This window comes from Pieris napi, chromosome 19, assembly GCF_905475465.1.
Source record: "Pieris napi chromosome 19, ilPieNapi1.2, whole genome shotgun sequence".
Lineage (NCBI taxonomy): Eukaryota > Metazoa > Arthropoda > Insecta > Lepidoptera > Pieridae > Pieris > Pieris napi.
Window position 1 is genome coordinate 6126010 of NC_062252.1, and position 23652 is coordinate 6149661.

General features: G+C 33.5%; 1 protein-coding gene across 1 annotated transcript; it reads right to left on the minus strand.

Moving 5' to 3' along the window:
* Positions 1 to 38: 38 nt before the first annotated feature.
* On the minus strand, positions 39 to 23592 carry LOC125059123 (heparan-alpha-glucosaminide N-acetyltransferase). Its single transcript, XM_047663346.1, has 10 exons — positions 23304 to 23592; positions 17694 to 17824; positions 16262 to 16377; positions 10138 to 10294; positions 8596 to 8800; positions 4771 to 4938; positions 4126 to 4247; positions 3294 to 3463; positions 1739 to 1925; positions 39 to 1229 (listed from the first exon to the last, which is right to left on the minus strand). Exons 1-10 carry the CDS (start codon positions 23493 to 23495, stop codon positions 935 to 937), a joined length of 1743 nt encoding a protein of 580 aa, XP_047519302.1. The 5' UTR covers positions 23496 to 23592; the 3' UTR covers positions 39 to 934.
* Between the last annotated feature and the right edge of the window lie 60 nt (positions 23593 to 23652).

Consider the following 23652-nt stretch of genomic DNA (forward strand, 5'->3'; position numbering starts at 1 on the left):
ACATATTGAATTTAAAATGTATGAAATGTAGAAAAAAATCACTTAAAACAAAATTTATTTCCATTTTACAATAGTTTAATATAAAACTTATGTAAACATCCAATTCAGACTAGACTCTTAATTAATAACCTTTATACATAATAAAACTTTCAGTCTTAATTATAATTTCATATACAATGCCAGACTAAAGTAAAATTTTAATACTTTTGACAATTTCAATAGTGTAGAATTTTGTAGATTCCTAATTGAAAAATCTCATACACCTAGGGTATCTTAATGTGTACATTGTTCAAGGCACATTTCAGCACCAAATCTAGCATTTTAAATTAATTCTATGATATTTTCGTATTTAATTTAAGGTGACCAAAAGGTTACCTTAACATCGCATGTAATAGTAAAATCGTTTTTCGACATATCTTCGTCATTATAATAAATAATTGGCAAAGGGAAACTTACACTTATGACCCACTTATCCAATACGTTTCTGTCAAACAGGAGTCATATTTAGCGCTAATTCTTGACCCTGAGGGTTAGATCTACATGTATCTAAAAGATAGCAAAATAAATGTCATATAGCAACATTCCCAATCTTGATTTGAGCAATGACAAGAATGTCAAATTTGTCCAACTTGCCAAAGTGCTATACAAATCTATTTACGTTTAATCATCAATATATATTGGCAATCGCAGAGTACCGACGCATTATTTACAGAACAACAAATCAGGATAAACCACACTTCCATACGATTCTCTTACGCGAGCATTTTTAAAATTCCTGCTTATTCATAAAACTAAATCAGTCTAAAGGCTCCGTTTTAACTAAGTGTCTCTTTTCATCACAGCGTGAACACAATTAAACAGAAAGAGACGACAAAGTGCCTTAAAGAGTTAAACATTAGGCTGAAAGTTTATGAACAACAGAAAACTAATTACACTACAGAGTAATAAAAATCTTTTTCTTCGCCATCATATGAGCAATGATGACCCATAACGCTGTTCCCCAAAAAGCTTCCACCAATCGAATCGTATGTGTCCTCATAACGGGGATTCTCCAGTGGAAAGGGAAGAGATGGGCACAGATAGAATGGCCTACGTATAGGGCAATTGCATTGAGGCCCGGGGCCCTGAAAGGCCCCCCGGCCCAGAGGCGCCATGCGTCGGTGAACGTGTAGCAGATGCTTAGTAATGCTAGCGATACTGCTGATGTGGCTAGAACGAATGATATAGACCTGAAAGAGGAAATTAAACTATTGAAAGAAAACCGAATAAAGAAGGAAATGGCGCTTCAATTTTATACCCCTAATTAAAGACAGTTTTCTGATAATGTTTTCTTCAAGGGAAGTGCTACTTTTGCTCATATAAAGAAAAATCTAACAATCTTTTCAAAGAGAATTAATAGAAACGGGAAAATATTTATTAATTGTTTATGAATTAATAATCCATGCATTACGTGGATGTAAGGCCATATAAAAGGTTCGTTACACATAGGTAATAGAACTTTATTGTATTGTTATAGTATCAGTCGCAAAGTGTATAAAATAATAAAATATAGAATACAATTAAAAATACAATTGTATCAAAAACGGCTATTTAAATTGACGGGATTTATTTCATACGTAAAAGCTACAATGAACCTTACCATATGAACCTAAATGAACTATAGTACAAAACAATTATTAAAATCTTTTCACAGACACTGATAATACATAATACATACATATACGATAATATTACATACCACAAGTTCTTATTAATGGGCACAACTCCGTAATCCCTAGAGAAGCCGGCAAGAAGAGCTGCTGCAAGGGCGAATACTAAGGCCCAAGCCAGCCATCGAGACACGCGCGCCTTGTGCGATCTTTGAAGCAACACTGTGGCACCGGCTTGCACACCCAGCAGTGCTTGGATTGCAGATGTAAGGCATCCTAATAACACGACAGGAATCCAATTAAATTATTTTCAAAATGGTCAATTCTATATATAGTCAGGTGGGGTAAATGCATGAACGGCGCAAATGTAATACCATAACTTTAACTGTTTACACACAAAATAAAATAGTGCTGGCATCTCTTATACACGTAAAGTACTTCTTGCACTACACTCTGACAACTTATTCAGACTAACAGATTTTCACCAATCTCGTTGCAATAAAAACCAAAGTATATTTCAATTTGCGTATTTTATTGCTATTATCCCAGATTAGTAACTATCTACACTATTAGAATTTTAACATATTTTTTACATTTACTGCAAAATGCAATAGCGAGTTAATCTGTAATCATCCATAATAAAATATAAGTAATTACATCAAACAAAAGCCTAAAACATGTTTAATATTCACAGTAAAAATTATTTGTAAATTGTAAAAGACCACAAAATAACAAGTCAATCTAGTTATGGTACTCGCATTTATAAGCTATTCCAGACGATTTTAAAAACTATTTCAGATTTTCTATCAGTGATAACAGAATCTATGACTTAAAGTCCTACGACCAACTTCGCGGGTCTTTATTGGACGGCCACGATTTCTTTTGTCTTGAGGATTCCAGTCGAGGCGTCGCTTGGCCATGTGACTTGGATGGCCCACCGATTTCCACTTTATAAACTTTCTCTCGGGCCAGAATATTCCAAAGATTCCAAGGATAGACTCTATGCAAATTGGTGATTTAAATCAGTTAAAAATTCTGAAAAAAATCATAATTTAGGCCTTCTCCAAATCTCGCCTTTTCTGTACTACTCTCTGCTTCTTCATAAGTCCCAAGAGCGGTGTTAAATGTTTAGTTTTTGTAAGCTACTTAGAGCTATATTGAACGCACTTTATCGAAAATGCTAGCAAAAACAACGAAACATAGTTCGTAAATTACGGAGTGCAGGCGCTATAGATTATGAACCATAAGAGCAATTCCCATTCACTCAGTGATGAGGTAACAATTTCCTGGTACACTTCCTAAGAAGAGTCCTAGGGTGGAATTTAGAAGCGAGCCTAGAGCGTACTATAACTTCCGAACGTCAAAAAATTTGACAATTTCCATTTTGAGTGCAATGAAACTTATATCAAGTTTCAAGAGCTGTCAAACCAAACGATTGACATTAATTGACATCTAGTTTTTTAGTCTTACCAAAGTATTATTTTGATTTTTCGCTAACTACGACGATTTAAATAATCGCCACGCTTACAAAACTGAGGTTTTCTTAGAGTAAACTATACAGCCTTGTCTCGGACATATAATAATGATAAAGACAGTATTTTTCAAATTGAGGTTCTGAATAAAAAAAAAAATTATTTGTCGTACCTAAGATTCCCTCAGGGTCAGTAACAATTCCTCCATAGACTCTTCTCGCGTCACTGTGTTGGTACAGATGGGAATCTCCCAGCAAGAGACGATCGATGTATCCAGAAGCGCCACCACTGCACTCAGGAGCCACCCAATCATCGTGTTTGCCACCAGGTCCCAGATATCCGCTGGAAACCCATATAAATTAAAACAATTATATCAAAATTTATTGCAAATTTTTGAAGTTATACTTCTTTAGGCGCGTTATGAAAAATTGGTGAGAGTGAAATTTTACGATGCGCGCGCACCGTGACACAAAATTATCAGTATGAAGTTTTTAAACCAGCCGGGCGTCGAGCGTGCGCGAGCGAGATGAGAATAAGACAATCTACAAGTAAAAAGAAATAGAGTATGCGTGAAGTTAGCAGCTATGCCAAGAATTTTAATTGAATAATATACTAAATATTATTAAATTATTAACGTTAAATATTAATTATTTAATATTTAAAAAAAATAAAGAAAGCCAAAGAAGTATAACTTCTTACGCGCGTACATAAGTACACGCACCCTTTTTTTTTGTATGTGCATTATTTCCCAACGGCTGTAGCGGATATTTTTTTGTTAGGACAAGGTTAAATAGAAATATTTAAAAAATCACGTTATTTTCAAATCTCATAATATGAAACGCGAGTGATACAAGTGTGATATTTCATGTTATCTTACATTGGTTGCAAGAGATCGCTTGATAGATAAGGCTACCCGTTGCCATTCTAAATATTTAAGTGTTCTCATTGAACGAATTTTGTTTTGCAATGAAGTGTCAAATTACATTTAAATAAATTATACTTACGCTGGACAGTCTGGGCCATGAACAATGAAGGTAATAGCACTGTGAACAGCAATTAGTAATCCAACTAAGATCCAGCACCACACACACGACAGCACGTCCTTTAACGCCTGACCACAAGCTCCCTGAAATTATTTGTCCATAAAAATAGTGATGATCGCTATATATAATCATATTCTATGTTTGCGAATTTAATTTTTCTCACTGGTAACAATACAAAATAACTTAAGGACACAAAACCACCTCGGTGCCTGCCGTGCGATTATGTTAATCCGTGAGTTCACCTCGCACTAACAATGCCCCCTACCATTTTTGGAAACTCATGGTATTCTGTTAAGCAATTTCACATTACGTCTTGACAAGCGGAGGGAGCTTGTAGTTTATTGTTTATAAGAATGCCAAATCGTAAAATGACTGCTTCACGACTGATTTGAGCGCGACCGCCGCTGCGAAAACCACTGAGAGTTATAAAAGTGAGTTACAGAATCGCAAGGCTAGTCACCACAGTAAATAAAAATAAATACAAAAACATAATCACAGATTAGAGTAGATAAAAAATGGCCTAAGCTTAACAAGAGAATTGATGGAATCTTTATAATGATTTCTGTTTTCCCCACTTTCTCCGTGCTAGTAATAAGAAAATCTTACCCGTGGTGGTGTGTAGTATTTAGGCGCAGTAAGGGCATAGAAGCCCGCTGAGATCAAATACGCCACGGCCAGTCGTTGAAGCACTCCAAATATTCTCAGCTGACTCAACATGTTTGATCCATATATTGTATTCAGCGAAATGCCTAATAGGAACATCATTATGGAACGCTGAAAATTAATTTATATTATTAACCTTATATAATATTGTGAATAAAGAGAAGAAGCATTCTCCATTTCCTTAAAGTAAATATCATAAAGCGAACTAATGAAACCCGGAAATAATCTAAAAACGGCCTTACACAATGCCATTGGCATGCTTTCTTAAACTTACTTGAATTATGAGTAAGTATGAAGACCTATACCCCCCAATGAAGCAAGGGGTAGACATTTCTGTGTTTGTTTCATTGATTGTTTATAAACAAGTAGGAAATAGGCGATTTGACACACGATACTTTTTGGGTAATAAAATGTTTTTCTACAAGAATTAATTGCGCCAAATAGATCCATGCGTGCACAGCCGGATTCAAACGCACGACACACTCTAGTCTATTTCTCTTCATACAGCAAAACTAGCCCCGAGCCGCAGGGCAAATAAGATAATATCATAGTGTCAAAGACAATCTCTATATCTTGGCATATCACGCATGAATGGTACCGTTACATAAAATTAACTTGCCTACAAACTAAACCAGGGCACTATCCTTTCTGTGGGTCAAGCCAATTACTAGGTATAATACCTACTGGAATGCTAATACGTTTAACTCCCACTGTAAAAGACATCTTGATTATATGCCGAATTAATAAATATTAAATGAAAAATTATGGCCAAGCTCCAATAATGGATTCTTTGCCTAAACCTACAAAATCGATTCTTTGCTAACGTATAGAATTTAATAGGTATTAAAGTTTTCGACTTCTCTAAGTTCTAACAACTAATAAAGCTTTTAATTGGAACACTACATTTTTACACGCTTTATATTAGCTTCACCTGTATGTATGTATGTATGTAACCGACTCCTTGGGACTCGATTTTGACCCACATTAAACGGACAGATTTAATTCAAACTTTGTACACTTATAAAGAATCAGCGACAATATAATAATTTCATAGGTTTATCTCGAAAAAACAATGAATTTTTTTTAAGTCCACAAAGCAATACAATTAAATTGAGACAACACGTATTGCTGCTAGGACTAAAAAGTGGAAAATGAAAGCGCGCTCTGTGCCATATTTTTCGTCTATCGAGCAACCCACGCTTTTTCACAATAATACCAGTATTTTTTGTTCATTACCATTTTGAGCCTAAATTAGGAATTATTTTTCACTTTTTAGTTTGATGTGCTTTAAAAGCGTGTTTTTTCGTTTTTTTTAACTATATTTATTGTATTACAGTATGTTATAATATTCTATACTTTTTTGAGTGATTTATTTATTGACTTAGTTAATTTATAAATTTCTATTCTTCGAAGTAAACGTTTCTATGATGTGTTTTATCTCACAATCTTCAAGTTAATGTGATTGTTAACAATCAGTTCGCGGTAGTCGGAACCTAATCAAAGGAACGGACTAGAGAGCGTGCACGCGTGAATGGAATCCGCAATGATTGAGAAAAAACATTTCTTTTTATCTCACACATACAGACGGAAATAAGTGATGTAATGAATGATTATGTATTAGAGCGTCTAATTTAACTATAAAACTTAGTTCCAAGTCTTGAAAAAACTGTTGAGTCGACAAATATTTTTATCAGTTCTTTAGTTTTGGAACTTGGGATTGGGTTATTTCAGCCAAATCTTGGATAGTTATCGAGGAAGGCTTGATAATTTTTTCAATTCGAAACAGTTGTTCTTTGATATTAGTATAGATTTGTTGAGACTATATCCAGACACATTCTCTTATACAAGTTAAAGTTTTTGTTTGCTATTACGGAGGCTAATTAATCCTTATTGTTTACATCGTTGTCATTGACACCACATGAGTTCACGTGTTGTCTTTTTTACAATTCGTTTCTAATTATTTTTGTAATTAAATCCTTATTATATTCGACACATCTCGGTAGTATTACGTAGAAAGAAAGTCCATTTGTGCACAGCCGGGGATCGATCCTACGACAGGGATCAGGGATAAGTCGAACGCTGAAGCCACTAGGCCAACACTTTTGAGGATATAACCCTGTTGAATAAACGCATAAAAAGTACACAAGTAGTACCGTGACATTTAACTACGATAAATAAAGTTAAAATGAAGTTTTCTGGGAAATCACTTGAACTTCACTGATTTATTCTTTATGTGTTGTTCAGAACAACAAATGTTACTTATGGATCTATCATGAGCACGTTCTCTTGCGCCAGGTCTCTTCTCCGACCCAGTCTTTTTTTATGGAACAGGAGGTAAACGAGCAATCAAAGGGGAACTTTCAGGGAATGGTACGCTCTTTTCTTGAAGTCTCCTTAGTCGTATCGATATGGAAATACCTCTACCTCGTTTGTTCCACAAAGAGATGGTGCGCGGCAGAAAGTGTAATAAAAAGCGCTGTGCTGTGGAACGCTAGAAGTCGAGATGGAAAGAATTCCGCATTCTACCTCGACGTCTTGGTACAAATTAAGAGCTAGGCTAAAACTGATATATCTTTTTGGATGCATTTGTGTTGTTAAAGTAAAATTGGGGCTCTCGGTCAGAATAGTATCGACCACAATAGCAATTGTACAGTTACACAACAATACCCGAAAGGTTAAACAGCTCATCCCGTATTATCGCAAATAAACGACCCGAACCGGTTTGAGGCAGTTATATAATTTATATCGAAGTTACACAAAAGTTTTTGCTTGCTTCTCTCTATATGCCCACGATTTCGTCGATTTGGTTGGACTTGTAACTAATAGATTATCGGTAATATTATTATACAATTATAATTATCAAGATTACAATAACGGTTTGTAATATCTATTTCAACTATTTAGCGTGTTAAAAACACATCAAAGAAACTTTCACATATTTTATTTCTATAGCAATATAACCTATAATTATTTTTGTATCTATTATATAAAAGTATCTTAAATCTTCTGTTTTTAAATGAAATAAAAATAAGTGTTACTAATCTCCTATTTTTAAATATGTATGTCAATCACCCGCCCTCTCTAGAATTAAGTTCATGATAATTCAATTCAAGATGTAAAATGTAATAAAAGATCGTTAATATCCAACAAAAAAATTACACACGTAAACTCAAGACGATAAACATTTTATCCGTATTTGACAGTATAACGGAATTATGAATACCATAGAATACAGACCTAGAATTCTAGTTCTAGTTAGGACAAAAGGGTCTTCGAAGAAAAATCTTTTTAATTTTCACACGTAATATCTAACGTCTACCACATGAACATGTCAACTGGTGTAATAAATATCGTATTTATATCATAGTCAATTGCTCATGAAAAATTCGTTACGCTAGAGAAAATCTTAATTAATAGGTTTCTACGTTATTTTAGTGTAGCTTTCCATTGATTAAGCATTTTTTTAATACAAAATAATTGAAAATAATAGTTAGATACTAATATTTTTTTCTACATTACAGATAGAACATTAAAAAGTAATATTAAATCAAAAAGACGACCAGACCATGTACATAATATATATACATGGAAGTGCCATGTATATATATTTTTAGAAAGATTTTATATGTTTAACCATGACTTAGGTTCGTTATGGTTAACAAATTTGGTTTCCGAAAGGCGCAGGAGCTACTAGTTTTTATAAAATTTGTGTAGACGTATCACCCCATTTACCATTCTCCAATCCCTCAAAACTGCCAAGATACGTACCCTAAATATGTGGATCAAAATTTTCCATCGCGGGATGCCTTTAGCGAAGGCACTCTTAACGGAGAGTGGCACACACACTCCCATGATCCAAAGGAATGCAGGGAAGACCAGGTCACCAGCCGCCAGGCCGTTCCAAGTGGCATGTTCCAGCCACCAATACCCACCAGCGCCGTCATTCACGAAAATCATGAATACTATTGCTATCCTAAAAAAGAAACAGAAAATTTGCTTTTGCACATTAAAACAAAGAAATACAATCAAAATATGTTATTACGACATCGAAGGGACTACTCGTATTTGGTCGTAAAAACCGATAGTCGTAACAGTCGATGACGTTGTTATTAAGAACCTAATACAATAGAATTCAGCCGGGACCTTTTTTGGTCAATGTTCTAAACGATGTCGTCGTAAACGGTTTGACAAAAAAAAAAGTAAAAATACTTTTAAATAAGGACGGACCATAGGGAAGCTTTACTTACACTTATTTATTACTTTTTCAAACTAATTTATATTATAGTAAATCTTTTATTTGTACAGTGTATGTTTAAATATTGTTAGAATACTAGTCAAATCGTTTATGTTAGTTATTTTTTTATGTATGTACAAGTGAAAGGCAAATAAAAAAATTCTAACCATAGATAATGATAAATAATAAAATCCTACACAACAAGGAACATGCAAGATACTCATAGTTCTATAATCTATGCTTCTTAAACTAGTTAATTGCAGCGATCTAGCAAATACATATGAAGTAACCAGTTCTGGAGCGTCTATTCCGTGGGAACGCAAAAAGAAAAACATTCACGACCAATGATATGCTTATAGACGTTTTTATCCTTTGTTTATACGATAAGTGTCATTGAATCGTATTGTTGATTAAAAAGTTTAGTTGTTTTACGTTTGTTCTTGGAAAAGATGCCTTGCAACTATTTTACAACAAAAACGTTTGTTTCTAAGAAAATTATAAATGTTCAATTGCTTAGTGACAATAAATGTTCAACATACATTACTGAAGACGTCACTTTAAGCATCCTAATTAGACATATTGTACGAACAAAATGGGGGAGGGGTAAAAATGTGAATGGGTAGGTGTAACGGTGCAGTGTGTTTTTTTGTAATATATGTTATTCACATAGTAAGGCGATGTAGCTTACTTGCTTAAACGCGACATCCTCTATTATTTGTTACAGATACCGGCAAACATCTTGAACATTTAACAAGGGAGTGGGGGAAACTTTGCGCAGCGTAGGACACAAACGTCAACCAATCACGCGATCGCATGTCACTCTCTCGCAGCCACGCACCACCGCCCGCCACCCCCCTCCCAGTGATACCAAAAATCGCTTCTGCGCAGGCAATGACATTTGTTCAAGATGTTTGCCGGTATATGTACTGGGTCCATATATATAAATGCACAAAATATAGTACCATAAAAACCAATATTTAAAGGGCCTGCAGTAGGATAAATGCCTTGCAGTTAAAACCAATCCAAGAGGCTCAGGTTCACAGGTGTGGTGAAATAAACAACTGAATAGTACTCACCCTCTAAATGTGTCTAAAGCTCGTAACCGTTGCTGAATAGCAAGCTCTTTGTCTCCATATCGCAATTTGGCAGACCGTCTCACCCTCGACATGATAAGCTTCAGTATTCCATATACCACCCATACTCCCAGAAGCAGACCCAGCATCAACAACAAGGCTATAAAACAATAAACAATAATGTATTGTCAAACTATAATTAGTATTTTCATGCAATGGCTTAGAACGACGGGTTCTTTGTGCTAAGTACGACTTTTATATGTCAAATTCAATATAACTCTGATATACGACTTCTCTCTAGTCATCAAGTCATCATTGTGTTCACAAAAATTGTGTTAGATCCGTAATGTTTATTGCAAATGGCATTTCATTTATGGTTTAATACAAACATTCTACTAATAATTGTTATATAAATAATTTTAATTTTAAATAACATAATAGCTTGGTATTTTTTTACTTTCAAAAAACTGTTACTTTATCTCTCAGTTAGCCACTCAGAGAGGAATTTGATAAGTGAAGTGAAAAGAATTGTATCTATCACGATATTTATCTCGATTAAGAATTTGTTACTGCATTTCGATAGCATATTTCAAGTAATGTACCAGTCAATATTTTATTGATGGGATTTAAACAATGAATTTCTTATTTATTTGTGCGTTTAGTTTAATAATTTATACACAGTGTAATGTTAGAATTGATCCCCTAGTGCTTATCGATCAAGGTCTTGTGAGAGGCTTGATTTCTAGCGACGGAAGCTATTCAAGTTTTCTAGGAATTCCTTATGCGCAAGTAGACACAAGCAATCCTTTCGGAGTAAGTTGTTTTGTACACGATTGCATGTAGCTTTCACAATTATTAATAGATTTTTAATTCTTTAGGATGCTCTGCCTCATCCAGGTTTTGATGATGAAGTATATAATGCCCACGATGGTACTAAACAATGTCCGCAAAGTATAAAGACAGAGCGAGCTCGATACAGTCCTCAATCGACTACATCCGGCGAAGAAACGTTAGATTGCTTGCGATTAAATATCTACGTACCTACTAATGCCAGTTCGCAGAATCCTTTGCCTGTACTAGTTTGGATACATGGAGGGATCTACGCTGTAGGTAGTGCCGGGAACTACGGCCCTGAGAATTTAGTGAAACAGGGAATTATCGTCATCACGATAAATTATCGCTTGGGCCCGTATGGGTTTATGTGCCTTGACGTTCCTAATATCGCTGGTAACCAAGGTCTTAAAGATCAACATTTAGCTCTACTTTGGATAAGAAATCATATACGTGCGTTCGGAGGAAATCCATATAATGTCACAATTGGTGGGCAAAGCGCGGGCGGAGCATCCGCCTTATTACATTTGTATTCTAAGAAGGAAAAGTTGTACAACAAAGTAATAGCTCAAAGCGGTGTCCCGCAAAACCTACTATCTTTTGTTGAAACAGACATTAATTCTGCGATTAAATTGGCTTCGCATTTGGGTTACAATGCTACGGATACAGAAGAAGCTTTAGGTTTCCTCGCAAACGCATCTCACGAATCTGTGTCTAGGGCTGCTGCAAATATGGAATTAAAATTAAGACCCTGTAAAGAAAGATCTTTTAGTGGTATTGAAAGCTTTATTGACACAGACCCATACACATTATCCAATGAAGTGAAAGTAAAAGACACGCCTATTTTAATTGGGCAAACCAGTAAGGAGCATTTAGGCTCGCAAGCTAACAATGGAGACGATTATTACAAATCAGATCCATTTTATGATAACATACAAGAATATTTCAAGTTAAACGAAGAAGACTTATTAGAAGCGGCACAAACAGTGCGTCATTTTTACATTGGTGACCAACCTGTTTCTAGTGATGTAGTTTCTCAACTAGAATCTTTTACTTCAGATTTTATTTATAATTATCCAGTGGATAGAACTGTAAATGATTTATTAAAAGAAATGGCTCACCCGGTGTATGAGTACGAGTTTCGGTACGTCGGAGATAGAGATATAGAAGGCGCACCACATTGCGAAGAATTGAAATACCTATTTCAGTTTTATGATGAAATAGTTGAGACAAATGAACAAAATCAGCTTATGATAAAACGGATCACAAAGTTGTGGTCTAACTTTGTAAAACACGGGTAAGTAGTTTAACTGAAAAATTACAATATTGCTTACTATGTAATAGTTCAAGACGTTGAAATCACTAATAAAAAATGGGAGAAATATGTGGGTCTTAGAATGGATACAAATTTAAAGTGGAACTGTCATATATCACACATAATTGCCGATGCCGCGCTCAAATTATTTAAAGAAATCTATTGAGTATGAGGGTGTGATTTTTTTTATAATTAATAAAATTACCCTCTCAAATTCGTTATATCAGCGTGTAAAATCAATTCAAAAGGGCATTAAATATACATATTAAAATGAGCCTAATAGGCTAAAATTGGGATATATGATGGCGACGCGTATCTCATTGGTGTATTTATATTATATTAAGTTTCTCATGTAAATAAAAATACATTTTTTGTAATGATAAATAAAGTTCTTTAAACATTAAACATTATATAATATCGCAAATTTTTCAGGAATCCGACACCTGATGATGATGAATTATTTCCGGTTAAGTGGACTCCAGTGTCAAAAGAATCCAGACCATACATGATAATAGATTCAGAACTCAAGATTGAACACAGAGTCAACAAGGAAAGAATGGCGTTTTGGAATCTCTTTTATAAATCTTATGGACAATATAATAAATTAAAACGATGTAATTAAATTGTATTTGGAAATATATCTTATATATAGGAACTGGAATAAAAGTTTTGATTGTTTAAATACTATAGAGTATAGACGAATATTGTCAAGTATATATATTCAAAAACATACATACAACAAAATATCGGATTTTTTAATGAATGAATCGTTTTAAAATGCCGAATTAAAACTACACCCATTCAGGGGGTAGTATCTTAAGTATTTAATTTTACTTAACTTAGTATTTTCTGCAAAATAAGCAATATTTTAAATCCAGCCCTGCGATTCTGTAACTCACTTCACGAACTCACACAGCGGTTTTCGCATCGGCGGTCGCTCTCAAATCAGTCGTGAAGCAGTAATTTTATGATTTGGCATTCTGAAAAGATGGGAGCTTGTACTTTATTGTTTATCAGAATGCCAAATCATAAAATGACTGCTTCACGACTGATTTGAGAGCGACCGCCGATGCGAAAACCGCTGTGTGAGTTCGTGAAGTGAGTTACAGAATCGCAGGGCAGCTCTCAGAGCGGAAAATGTTAATCAAAACGTTGAACTCGGGTCATGATGAGTACAATAAGATCTTGGCCCGCCTACACTACGTTCTCGCTAATACTGTCTTCTATTGTTTACAATGACTGGCAAATTGAATAATAAAATTCAGAACCAGCTGGAACCTGTAAGTTATGGTAATCACCTATGTAACTTAAAATATTTATACTCCTTGTACTAAAATCATATAAGTGTAAACAAATAATTATCTACAAAGCTAAACTTTACATACAATAGACCAGATATAGAAACCTGAAAAGTTCACAGGCTAATATAGAATGTTTTTATAGAATTTTTGATTATTCAATAAAGTTCAAGTTACCATTTATATACTACGATTTGTCTTGAGCATCAAAATAGGCTTCAGTTTCCGTGATTACCTATTGATCAGCGCAAAATGTATGTGTGTATACTCTTGAGGTCTGAGTACAGGAAAAAGTAAATGTGGAGAATATGGTGGATGTGGAAGCAATTCGGAGGCCAATCCATGGAATTTTTCCATAGATTTCATTAATTTGTGACACGGTGCATTGTCTACTTCCTGTTACCTTGCCTACTGTTATACTTTTTTTTAATCTCGCACATTTTTAAGCTAGCCTAATGTGTATACTCTCATGAAAGTGAATTTTATTGAGATCTTAAACCGTAGAAGATACCTATTATAAAATATTAGAAACTACACATTGAATACCCAAACTAAGACACAAAAGACAATCAATAATAAACAATCGGTTTTGTAAACCACAACTTTCTCTCAATACGTGCCGTGTTCCGCTGACTTTTCCCATTTTCTTAATTTTCTCTGTCCCTTAGTGCGTGACTAGATATATAGTGCCTTATTTTAAAAGTAAGGTCTGTTCCACGATTTTGTTTTATTTTTATACGCTTGGACCTACAATGCCTAGACCTAAGCGGGCTGCCGTCAGAACCGGGAACCCCGGAGCAAGCACTTTCTTCTAATTATGTATTAACAGTAGCAATTAATGTCAAAAGAAAGATTATATTATAGACATCATAAAAGCACCTATATCGATATGATGAAAAATATTATTCTCCAAACATATATAAAAAAATATTACTATTTTTCACGCTAATATTGTAATAAATAATTGTTAATTTTAGCGGATTTTAAGAAAGGCGCGGGAAGGCTAAACACAAGTGTGTCAATTTTATAACTATTATTTGCATACTGGAAATATATTGCATAAATTCAACTTATATCGTCACTGATCTTGAACCAAATTCATGTACATTTATGTAATATCAATAAGGATATTAATAATATTGGTCGTAGAAGGAAAACATAAAAATCTCATAAATACGAGAATATCAGCAATTTAATACTATCCTTATCCAATATGTGTTTTTTTTATATGTGATAAAGCACGAAAGAATCATACGTGTCACTTCACGTGAAATCGCTTTGCCCTTTTTGGTTGAATGATTAGGTGGAACAAAAAATATTATTATAGGGTCCTAATAACGCATTCGATTAGTTAGTAGTAGAAATAAATTCGTAGTGAATAAAGATCATCCCAATATTAGCACACAAATTAACTCATTTACAAAGAATGATAAAACTAAATATAACATTAAAGGAACTGCCCTGCGATTCTGTAACTCACTTTTCAAACTCACACAGCGGTTTTCGCATCGGCGGTCGCTCTCAAATCAGTCGTGAAGCAGTCATTTTATGATTTGGCATTCTGAAAAGGTGGGAGCTTGTAGTTTATTGTTTATCAGAATTCCAAATCATAAAATGACTGCTTCACGACTGATTTCAGAGCGACCGCCGATGCGAAAACCGCTGTGTAAGTTTGAAAAGTGAGTTACCGAATCGCAAGGCTGTAGTAAGTGCTAATCCTTCCAGTCCATCCTCAGTTCCCTCGCTTTGGACACTCGGGCACACCTTGTGACCACAGCACTGAATTTCAGTAAGTGTAGCTAGGTTACATCAAAAATGTATTATTGATTGTAAAGGGCCAATATCGAGATAAACCTCTTCAGATACTAAATCAAGAGACAAGGACGATCTATCTGTGTCAAGGCACCACAAAAGGAAAATGGCAAGAATTTTATTGTTATTCAAATCGCATCTGCATTTAAAAAAGGTTCTTAAAGTGATAAATTTTATTATTAATCTCGACTTCACAAGGTCACTTTCGTGGCTGTAATATGGTTGATACTTAAGAAATATTGGACAGTTAATTTTGATTACGACTTTTTGTACCTTTACGTTATATGGGAATATACAAATCTTTATATATCGGATGTCGGTGGAATCGGTTCAACAACCTAATGCCAACAAATTTAAGCTTTTATAATAAAATTTTTTTTAATATTTAACACAAGTGGGACAAAAGTCAGACCCATGGATTTATTTTACTAATCTAATAACAGTCTTGAGATAATAATAACGTTCAGAGTCAAAACCTAGCTGAAAAAAATGTATTGAATTTTAAATACGGTAGCCACACTTTCGCGCTAATATTGCACTCAAATCTTACCCTTCTAGTTTAGCTTTCCATTGTCAACTCTGAGAGTTCGAACTCCGGCTATTCCCTAATGAATTATTTTCTCCAACTAAAAAGAGCTAGTAAGGCTGATAGATAACACCACCGTGTATTACACCCAAAAATCGACGATCAACAAGTCACGGAAGCTCAACACGTACTATAGACAACGTTTTATCAACGAAACAGGCGCTGAACATATGACTCCTTCAAGACCCCTATTATTAGTTTTCTTTATAGGTGTAATGACAGTATTTTGTTCCTCCAGATCAGACTCACAAATTACGTATAATCCAAAGTTAAATTATTACTTACGCATATAAATGTCAACTGGTTCTTTTGTGGTTCGCATATCACATCCACCACCGGTTACATTCAGGGCATATACGCCAAATTCACCCAAATTCGGTCTCAGCTGACATAACAATCCCCTGTTAAAAATAAATAGTATTTTTATACCGTAATCATATAAGTTTGGCCTATGGTACTTGCTTTTATGTGTTTTTAATTGCTTCTATGTAATATCTGTGTTGTAATATGTGTATGAGTGTAATATTTGTAACGTTTATATTTTCTTGTATTTTAAACATGTTTTAAAACAATATTAGAACTAATAATACAGAACTAAATCATTTCAAATATTGCAATCGTTTATAGATAAGGCTGTGCAGTTTGATTGTCTAACCTTCCTTGATAAATTTATCAAATACATATTAAAATATTCATAGTCCATACACTATATAAAACAAAAATATTTTTTGAACCAGTAGTACCTGAGAACACCTTCAAGCAAACAAACTTATCAGGATATAAATATTAATTTACCAAAATATGTTATTGATAACTTTAACTATAACTTTCAAATCGAAGTTTTAAGTTGAAAGACAAGATGAAAGTAGAAATACTCGTACTACGCTCACGCTCACAAATGTTTTTTTCTGTCTGGATCTAGATTCTATTTTCAAAATTGCAATCGTAATTTCTGCGAGACGTTGATCGAGAGACATTTTATATAGTAACAACTAGTTTAATGTTTTAATTATTTGGTGTAAAGTTAAAAGTGCTAATTAATAAATTTTTGTCTAAAATTCTTAGCTTTCACTTGTTTTTTTTTTAAATATTTCAATTGATTTAAAATAAAAACTTCGTCGAATCTGTTCCTCGAATTAAGTTTAACATAACACTCAACTAGTGACGAAATGCAAAAGAAATTGTAATTTAATGAGTTAAAGTAAGTGGCGGCTCATTTGTAAGCACTAAACGATTTTTATTACATAACTTGGCTGGTGTGCAACTGATTTCACCAAATGAAGAATTTAACTAAACCGCGAAATGAATTTTAAAAACACGTTTCTGGTCACTTATTAAAAGGTGATTTACTTTAAAACAAATGTTCAATGCATAATCTTTCCAAGATTAAGCTAAACAATTTTAGTTACGGATTGGTAAGCAAAGACGTCAAACCTAATAGGCTTAAAAATATGGGATGAAAAGAAACACACACAAAGAGACTTGGTCAAAAAATATTTTTAAACAGTTTATATCTAATTTTTATACAAATATTATACGTAACTAAATAAGTTAGTCGCCACTTAGATTTAAAATTAGCTACAATTTAAAATCTTCTTGAAATTAGAAACTTATTAGGTTTGCTTGAACCTACAATTTGTGCTTTTTTGCTATCGACTATAATGTAGCTAAATTTGTTTAAGGTTCAAAAAAAATATTTCTTAAATAAATAACTTACGTAGTATTTCTCAGACTTATATACTGTTCTGCCGTGTCTGTATAGACGCGCCATGTTGATCGCCTGGCTGTGTCCACAACCCACCAGCTATCGAAGCCTGCTGATAATGACTTTTGTAGCTCGAACGGACACTGAAATACATGTGTTTATTGAATAATAAATATTAAACTCTGCTTAATATTAATTAATAAACTTAATTATAATTTAAGTTCTTTTATGTAAATCTTTTTAACCTTTGGAATTATAATATATATAATTTGTTATAAGCATTATGTTTGTGCACACCGTCTGCACCTAATATCGACGCCACACATTGGTTCTAATTTGTATAACTTGTTTATTTCCCTTTCTTTGTTTTTTCTTACGTGGCTTTGTTGGTGCGGTTATTAAAAAAAAAATATTATGTTTAAATACCTTAACGTACAGTTGTTAACATTTATATTCGATAGAGTAAGATAGAGTATTTATTTAATTAAGTAAGGCAATTTCCACATTTTATAATTTTAGTTACGTACTTCGAATTTCGTAGGTGTTATAGAGATAATAAATATTCAACGACTAAGGAAAATATTATCAGCCCTGCGATTCTGTAACTCACTTCACGAACTCACACAGCGGTTTTCGCATCGGCGGTCTCTCTCAAATCAGTCGTGAAGCAGTCATTTTATGATTTGGCATTCTGATAAACAATAAAGTACAAGCTCCCACCTTTTCAGAATGCCAAATCATAAAATGACTGCTTCACGACTGATTTGAGAGCGACCGCCGATGCGAAAACCGCTGTGTGAGTTCGTGAAGTGAGTTACAGAATCGCAGGGCTGCTCCTATTTTGTAATGTTAGCGTATGATGGAACTGCTTGTGTATAGAACGAAATGAAACCGAATTTAATAACAAATATTTAAGCTTGTTGTGTACAATATCACGAAGCTTGAAACTTGAGTTCAAATATTGCTGGCGAATTACGCGATTTAGTATCGAGAAAGGTACGTAATTACATAACCGGGTGGATACTCGAAATGGAGAAGAATTCTCGAGAAACAAGTTACAGGACAAAGTTCTTGTAACAAAAAGTGTATGAAGCACATTTTTTGCAGGTTATGCGCAGGAATTGACTGCCGGTACAACAAAAATACTGAGTCCCTATAAAAATAGTTTAAAGGGGAAATTTAAAGGTTGATGTATACACATTAATATAAAAATATGTGTATATATACATCAATGACTTAACGAAAGAATTATATTACTAGGTACATCACTGAAAAAAGAAAATATACAATATTAATGATTCGTTCTGTAGACCCCCCCCCCCCCTTCGCACACTAGGAATTCCTATATTATTTTATAGAACAGTGAGCTAACCGGCTTGAGGCTCACCTGATGTAAATCGATGCCCATGGACACTCTCAACGCCAGAGGGCTCGCGAGTGCGTTGCCGGCCTTTTAAATATTGGTACGCTCTGAATGACCCTTAATCGAATTGGTTCGGAAACACTTTAGTGGTTGTGCGCGGAAAAAACTGCCTTTAAAACCGTGTATCTTCTCCCTGTCTCTTCATCACATAAATAATATAAACGTAGCAGCAAGTAATTTCTCTGCGCTCGCGTGATCAAAATATTTGACACAGATTCCTATTACTTTTAATTGCATCTTGCAACCGCAATATTATTAGAGCAGACAACAAAAATACACTATGAAGTATTATAAATATCACAGTATTATATTAATCTAGTAAATCTATTATGATGGAATGATATTAATTTATTAGTAAGAATCTATGGAATCTTCATCACACAATAGGAAATATATTTCTAACATTTGTTAATAGTAAACGAAATACGAATAATATTACTTTGCCATAACAGAATAATTTTTAGATTAATAAATAAAAAACAGCACAATCTCGTGTTTGTAAAATATATTCTAATATTTTTAGTATTTATTTCCAATTAATTTTAATTGAAACCTTAAAATCCCGGGGAAATTTCCAGGACACGTCATCGCAATTAAAGTGCATTGCCCTATAACAAAGCGCGTTTTCCAATGTCCATCAAGAATTTTGCACTCATTATACCTGAGTTTTTGATTTATGCTTGCCGTTTAATTAATGATGTAAGCTTGATTCGATAATGATGCTACATCTTATAAGAATTTTAATTAATTAAAAAAATTATTATTTCGTTCTTTAATTAGTACGAGTAGTCCTCCTAGTCGGCCAATTTCTTTTAGAGATAAATTACTAGTCACAACATTACAAAATAATTATGTTTTTTAATTACATATAAAAAAATCACCGAAATACTTTCAAATCCTTTTATAATATTTTAATGACACATAAATCAAATATCAAGAATTCCAAAATCAATATTTGCCTAAACTGTATAAAAGTCATAACAGGTTACTTCACTAACACTAAACTAGAATCAATTCCAATCTGCTATCGTGAAATCGACAACAAAGGCGCTGGGATTACGAGTGGAAAGCGATCCCATAGCGTCGAATAATTTAAATGTTACTATTGTAAATAGTCATGTATGACTTACCAAATACTTTATCGATACAAGTCGAAGGTCAATTTGAGAAATCATGCATATAAAGTTACGGATGTTGGTTGTTAAATAACAATTTGCCAATGAAGCAAGCACGTAATACGATGTAATCCATAAAAAAATCGCTAATGATATCGTTCATTCTTTTACGTGAAAATGGCAATTTTTTTATACATTGTCGCTACACAAAGCCTAATGTAAGACTATGTGTAATTTAAAACTTAATTTACTAGTAAGAAAGTGTCCAATAACACTACTTACTTAATAATAGAGACTTTAAGGGGAAGACATGATTTTTGTGTACTATTTTTTTCCACTTACCACTTTTTAGCACTTAAGTTTAACGTATGCTCAATTAAAATGACTTAAAACAGTAAAATAAGGTCATCCATATTTTTTTTTTTCGTTTTTCATATTTAATTATTGGAATTGGTGATAAATGTTTTATTTTTATTAAATTGATTTCATCAATTTATATGACCTACCAGGGTATTATCGTGATTATATTTTGAATTTGATACAACGTATTTGTTATTATCTAGTATACGATTACAAAACAAATGTACGGCATGAGGACGACACATTTCTGTGTCTATTAGATTTTTCGACCAACCACTTAAGATTTGGAACTATTATATTCATCCCAAATTGTTTTTTATTGCTTGGAATCAGAAAATAAATAAAAGTCAAACCAGTATTACCACCATACACCTACTTCATGTGCAATTATACCCTTATACATTTTGTATTTGTATTCTCCCATGATTCACGGTTCAATAACTAAACAGTGGGAATGTTTTATAATAAGCTTACAGTTTGTAAATAGGAACCCATATGTAATGAGTAATAGCAAAACATAAGGTTTTGTGTAGCGTGATAATTATAGGTGGCAAATAGTTGAGTTTTTATATCTTTACATTACTAGGTATAGCTATTATATATAAACTAGCTGACCGGGCAAACGTCGTTTTGCCATTTATATCATTTATATTAAGAAATAGGGGTTGATCGTAGAGGGGTGAAAATTAGGGGTTGTATGTATTTTTAATGCTGTATCATAGAAAATAAAAAATAAGAATTAAACAAAAGTTTTAGGGCTGGACTACCCTTAACATTTAGGGGGATGAACAATAGATGTTGTCCGATTCTCAGATATACCCAATATGCACACAAAATTTCATGAGAATCAGTCAAGCCGTTTCGGAGGAGTTTAACTACAAACACCGCGACATGAGAATTTTATATATTAGATATTATAAGATTATTTTATTATTCAAAACATTTAGCCCAAATATGTTTAAGATATTTTCCCTCTGTAACTTGTATAAGTAGCCAATGAATACTAGTTTCGTAAAAGATACGGATCAATTAAAAATAATTATCATGCTGAGACATAACGAGCCGTTTTCCCGTTTTTAAGTAATAACTGCTGAATATAAAAAAAACACATTATTTAAATTTTTACTTATAATATTTCTATCGTATAATATTTGCATGGCATTTTGTCAATTCACTGTTAGAACTACCAATTTAAACTTCAAAAGATCCTTCAACGTATATTTAACTTTGTCATCGTAGGAAATTAAAACAGAATAATTTACACCCGTAAACTAGGAAATGTCTTTTTCGTTCGTTATAATTCAATTTCCGAGTTACATTAAATAGAAAGTACTACAAAAAAATACTGTTATCATAATTATCTCAGTTATCATAATTGCCTTGACAATTAGGAGAAATAGAAAAGCAAATCGATCCACTTCGACGTGTAACTACTACCTACTACTAGACTACTTTAAGTGCCTGATGTAGATGTTGAAGAGGCTTTAGGTTTGCAATTTGAATCGGATGAAAAATATATGCGCCATTGCAATTTTACTTAAAGAAAATTGATGGTAGGTTAGGATAACGAGTTGGCCGTGAACAACCCTTCTTGAATGAGTACGTAAGGATGATACTCCGGTCGCGTCGGATATCCGTCCTATTGGAGTATGAGAGTTATGGAATATGAAGTGCACTTACGTCTGCGCATTTTTATCCTAAACTTTCTGCGTAATTTAGAAAATGCGTAGCTAACGAAACTGTATTAATAGCAATAACAAAACTGTGTTAAACGAATTGTATCAATAAATCTTTCTTGTCTATACGATTTTGTATAATTGAAATTATCATTTAGGTTGTAAGGTGATTTAACCTATTTGCCAAAGAAATTGGAGAAAATTTCTGGTTTTTCATAATCACATAGCGATAGAATTTACTTTCTACTTACCATTAGTTTACAAATTTCACAATAATTTGCCGAACCATTTTGGACGAGAGCAACCTTGATTTATATTGATTAGATTTTCCATCTATATCCATACCTTTCTGTCTTGCTTAAATAATTAGTATTCATATAATGTTATTTGTTCCACTCGTAAAATGCAAATGAGAAAAGATAACATAAAAATTAATGTCATCTTAAAGTTACACAAAAAGAAGTATTGATATTATTAATAAAATAAATTAAGGACATGCGACATTTGTTACGTACTATTTTATTTCTTTAGTAACAAAAATACCCTTGGCTAGATTTATATCAAGAGCCAATACCAAAGTGTTTACATCTGTTCATACGAAGGTTACAGGTTCATAAACCTATCAATAGACTATAGATGTAGAAACTGTTTATTATAGGACAAATACTGATAATGTTACCAATGTTAAGTAATATAACTCAGGCCGATTTTGTCCTTGTTGCGTGTGACCATGAAGTTTTGGAGTACATATACAGGTCAAATATTTAAACATGAATGATCCTCGCGTGTCAGGATATTTATAATAAATATATAAATTATCAAAATATTTATGCGGCTTTGGCGTGACGGAGTAACAAACTAAATTATATTAGCTTATTATTTTAACGACTGTTTAAGTTTAAGTAAACAACTTTCTCTTTATGTGTTAACTGATTTAAATTATATTTATAATATACGTGTTGTAAAATAACCCATAATTATTCTATATAGTTTTATCGTTAACTATCAAAAACATACACAGATTTTATAACTAATTCAAACAACTCACCCTAAAGCAATCATCAGACACGCTATAAACAGCAACACTCCTGTCAGTCTCCGCAACCACATACGCCTGGTCCATCATCAGGGCACTGATATTGAGACCCTGGTGCTCCTCAACTCCAGGGTCCTCCATCCAGGAGCGCACCACATCCTTGTACCACTGCCAAGTGTCATTCGCGACCGTTGAGTCATTCATTTTTATTACGCGTATAACATTATCAAGCGTCTAAGCCGTGAGAGTTGCGGACTGGAACTGCCGGTACGACCGGTGTCCACACGTTTTGTGAGGCTTTCTAAGAAAAAAGAATTGCACTGCAACTGCAAACGTATTGCTCGCGTTGTTTTCTCGCTAG

Bases quoted from the DNA above. Each gene is read 5' to 3' on its own strand.
- LOC125059123 (XM_047663346.1), bottom strand. From the start codon at position 23,495: ATGAATGACTCAACGGTCGCGAATGACACTTGGCAGTGGTACAAGGAT. The intron at 8,801-10,137 runs GTGAGTACTATT...TTTCTTTTTTAG, and splicing joins GCTTTAGACACATTTAGAGG to GATAGCAATAGTATTCATGA. The intron at 1,230-1,738 runs GTATGTAATATT...TTCCTCTTTCAG, and splicing joins CCCATTAATAAGAACTTGTG to GTCTATATCATTCGTTCTAG.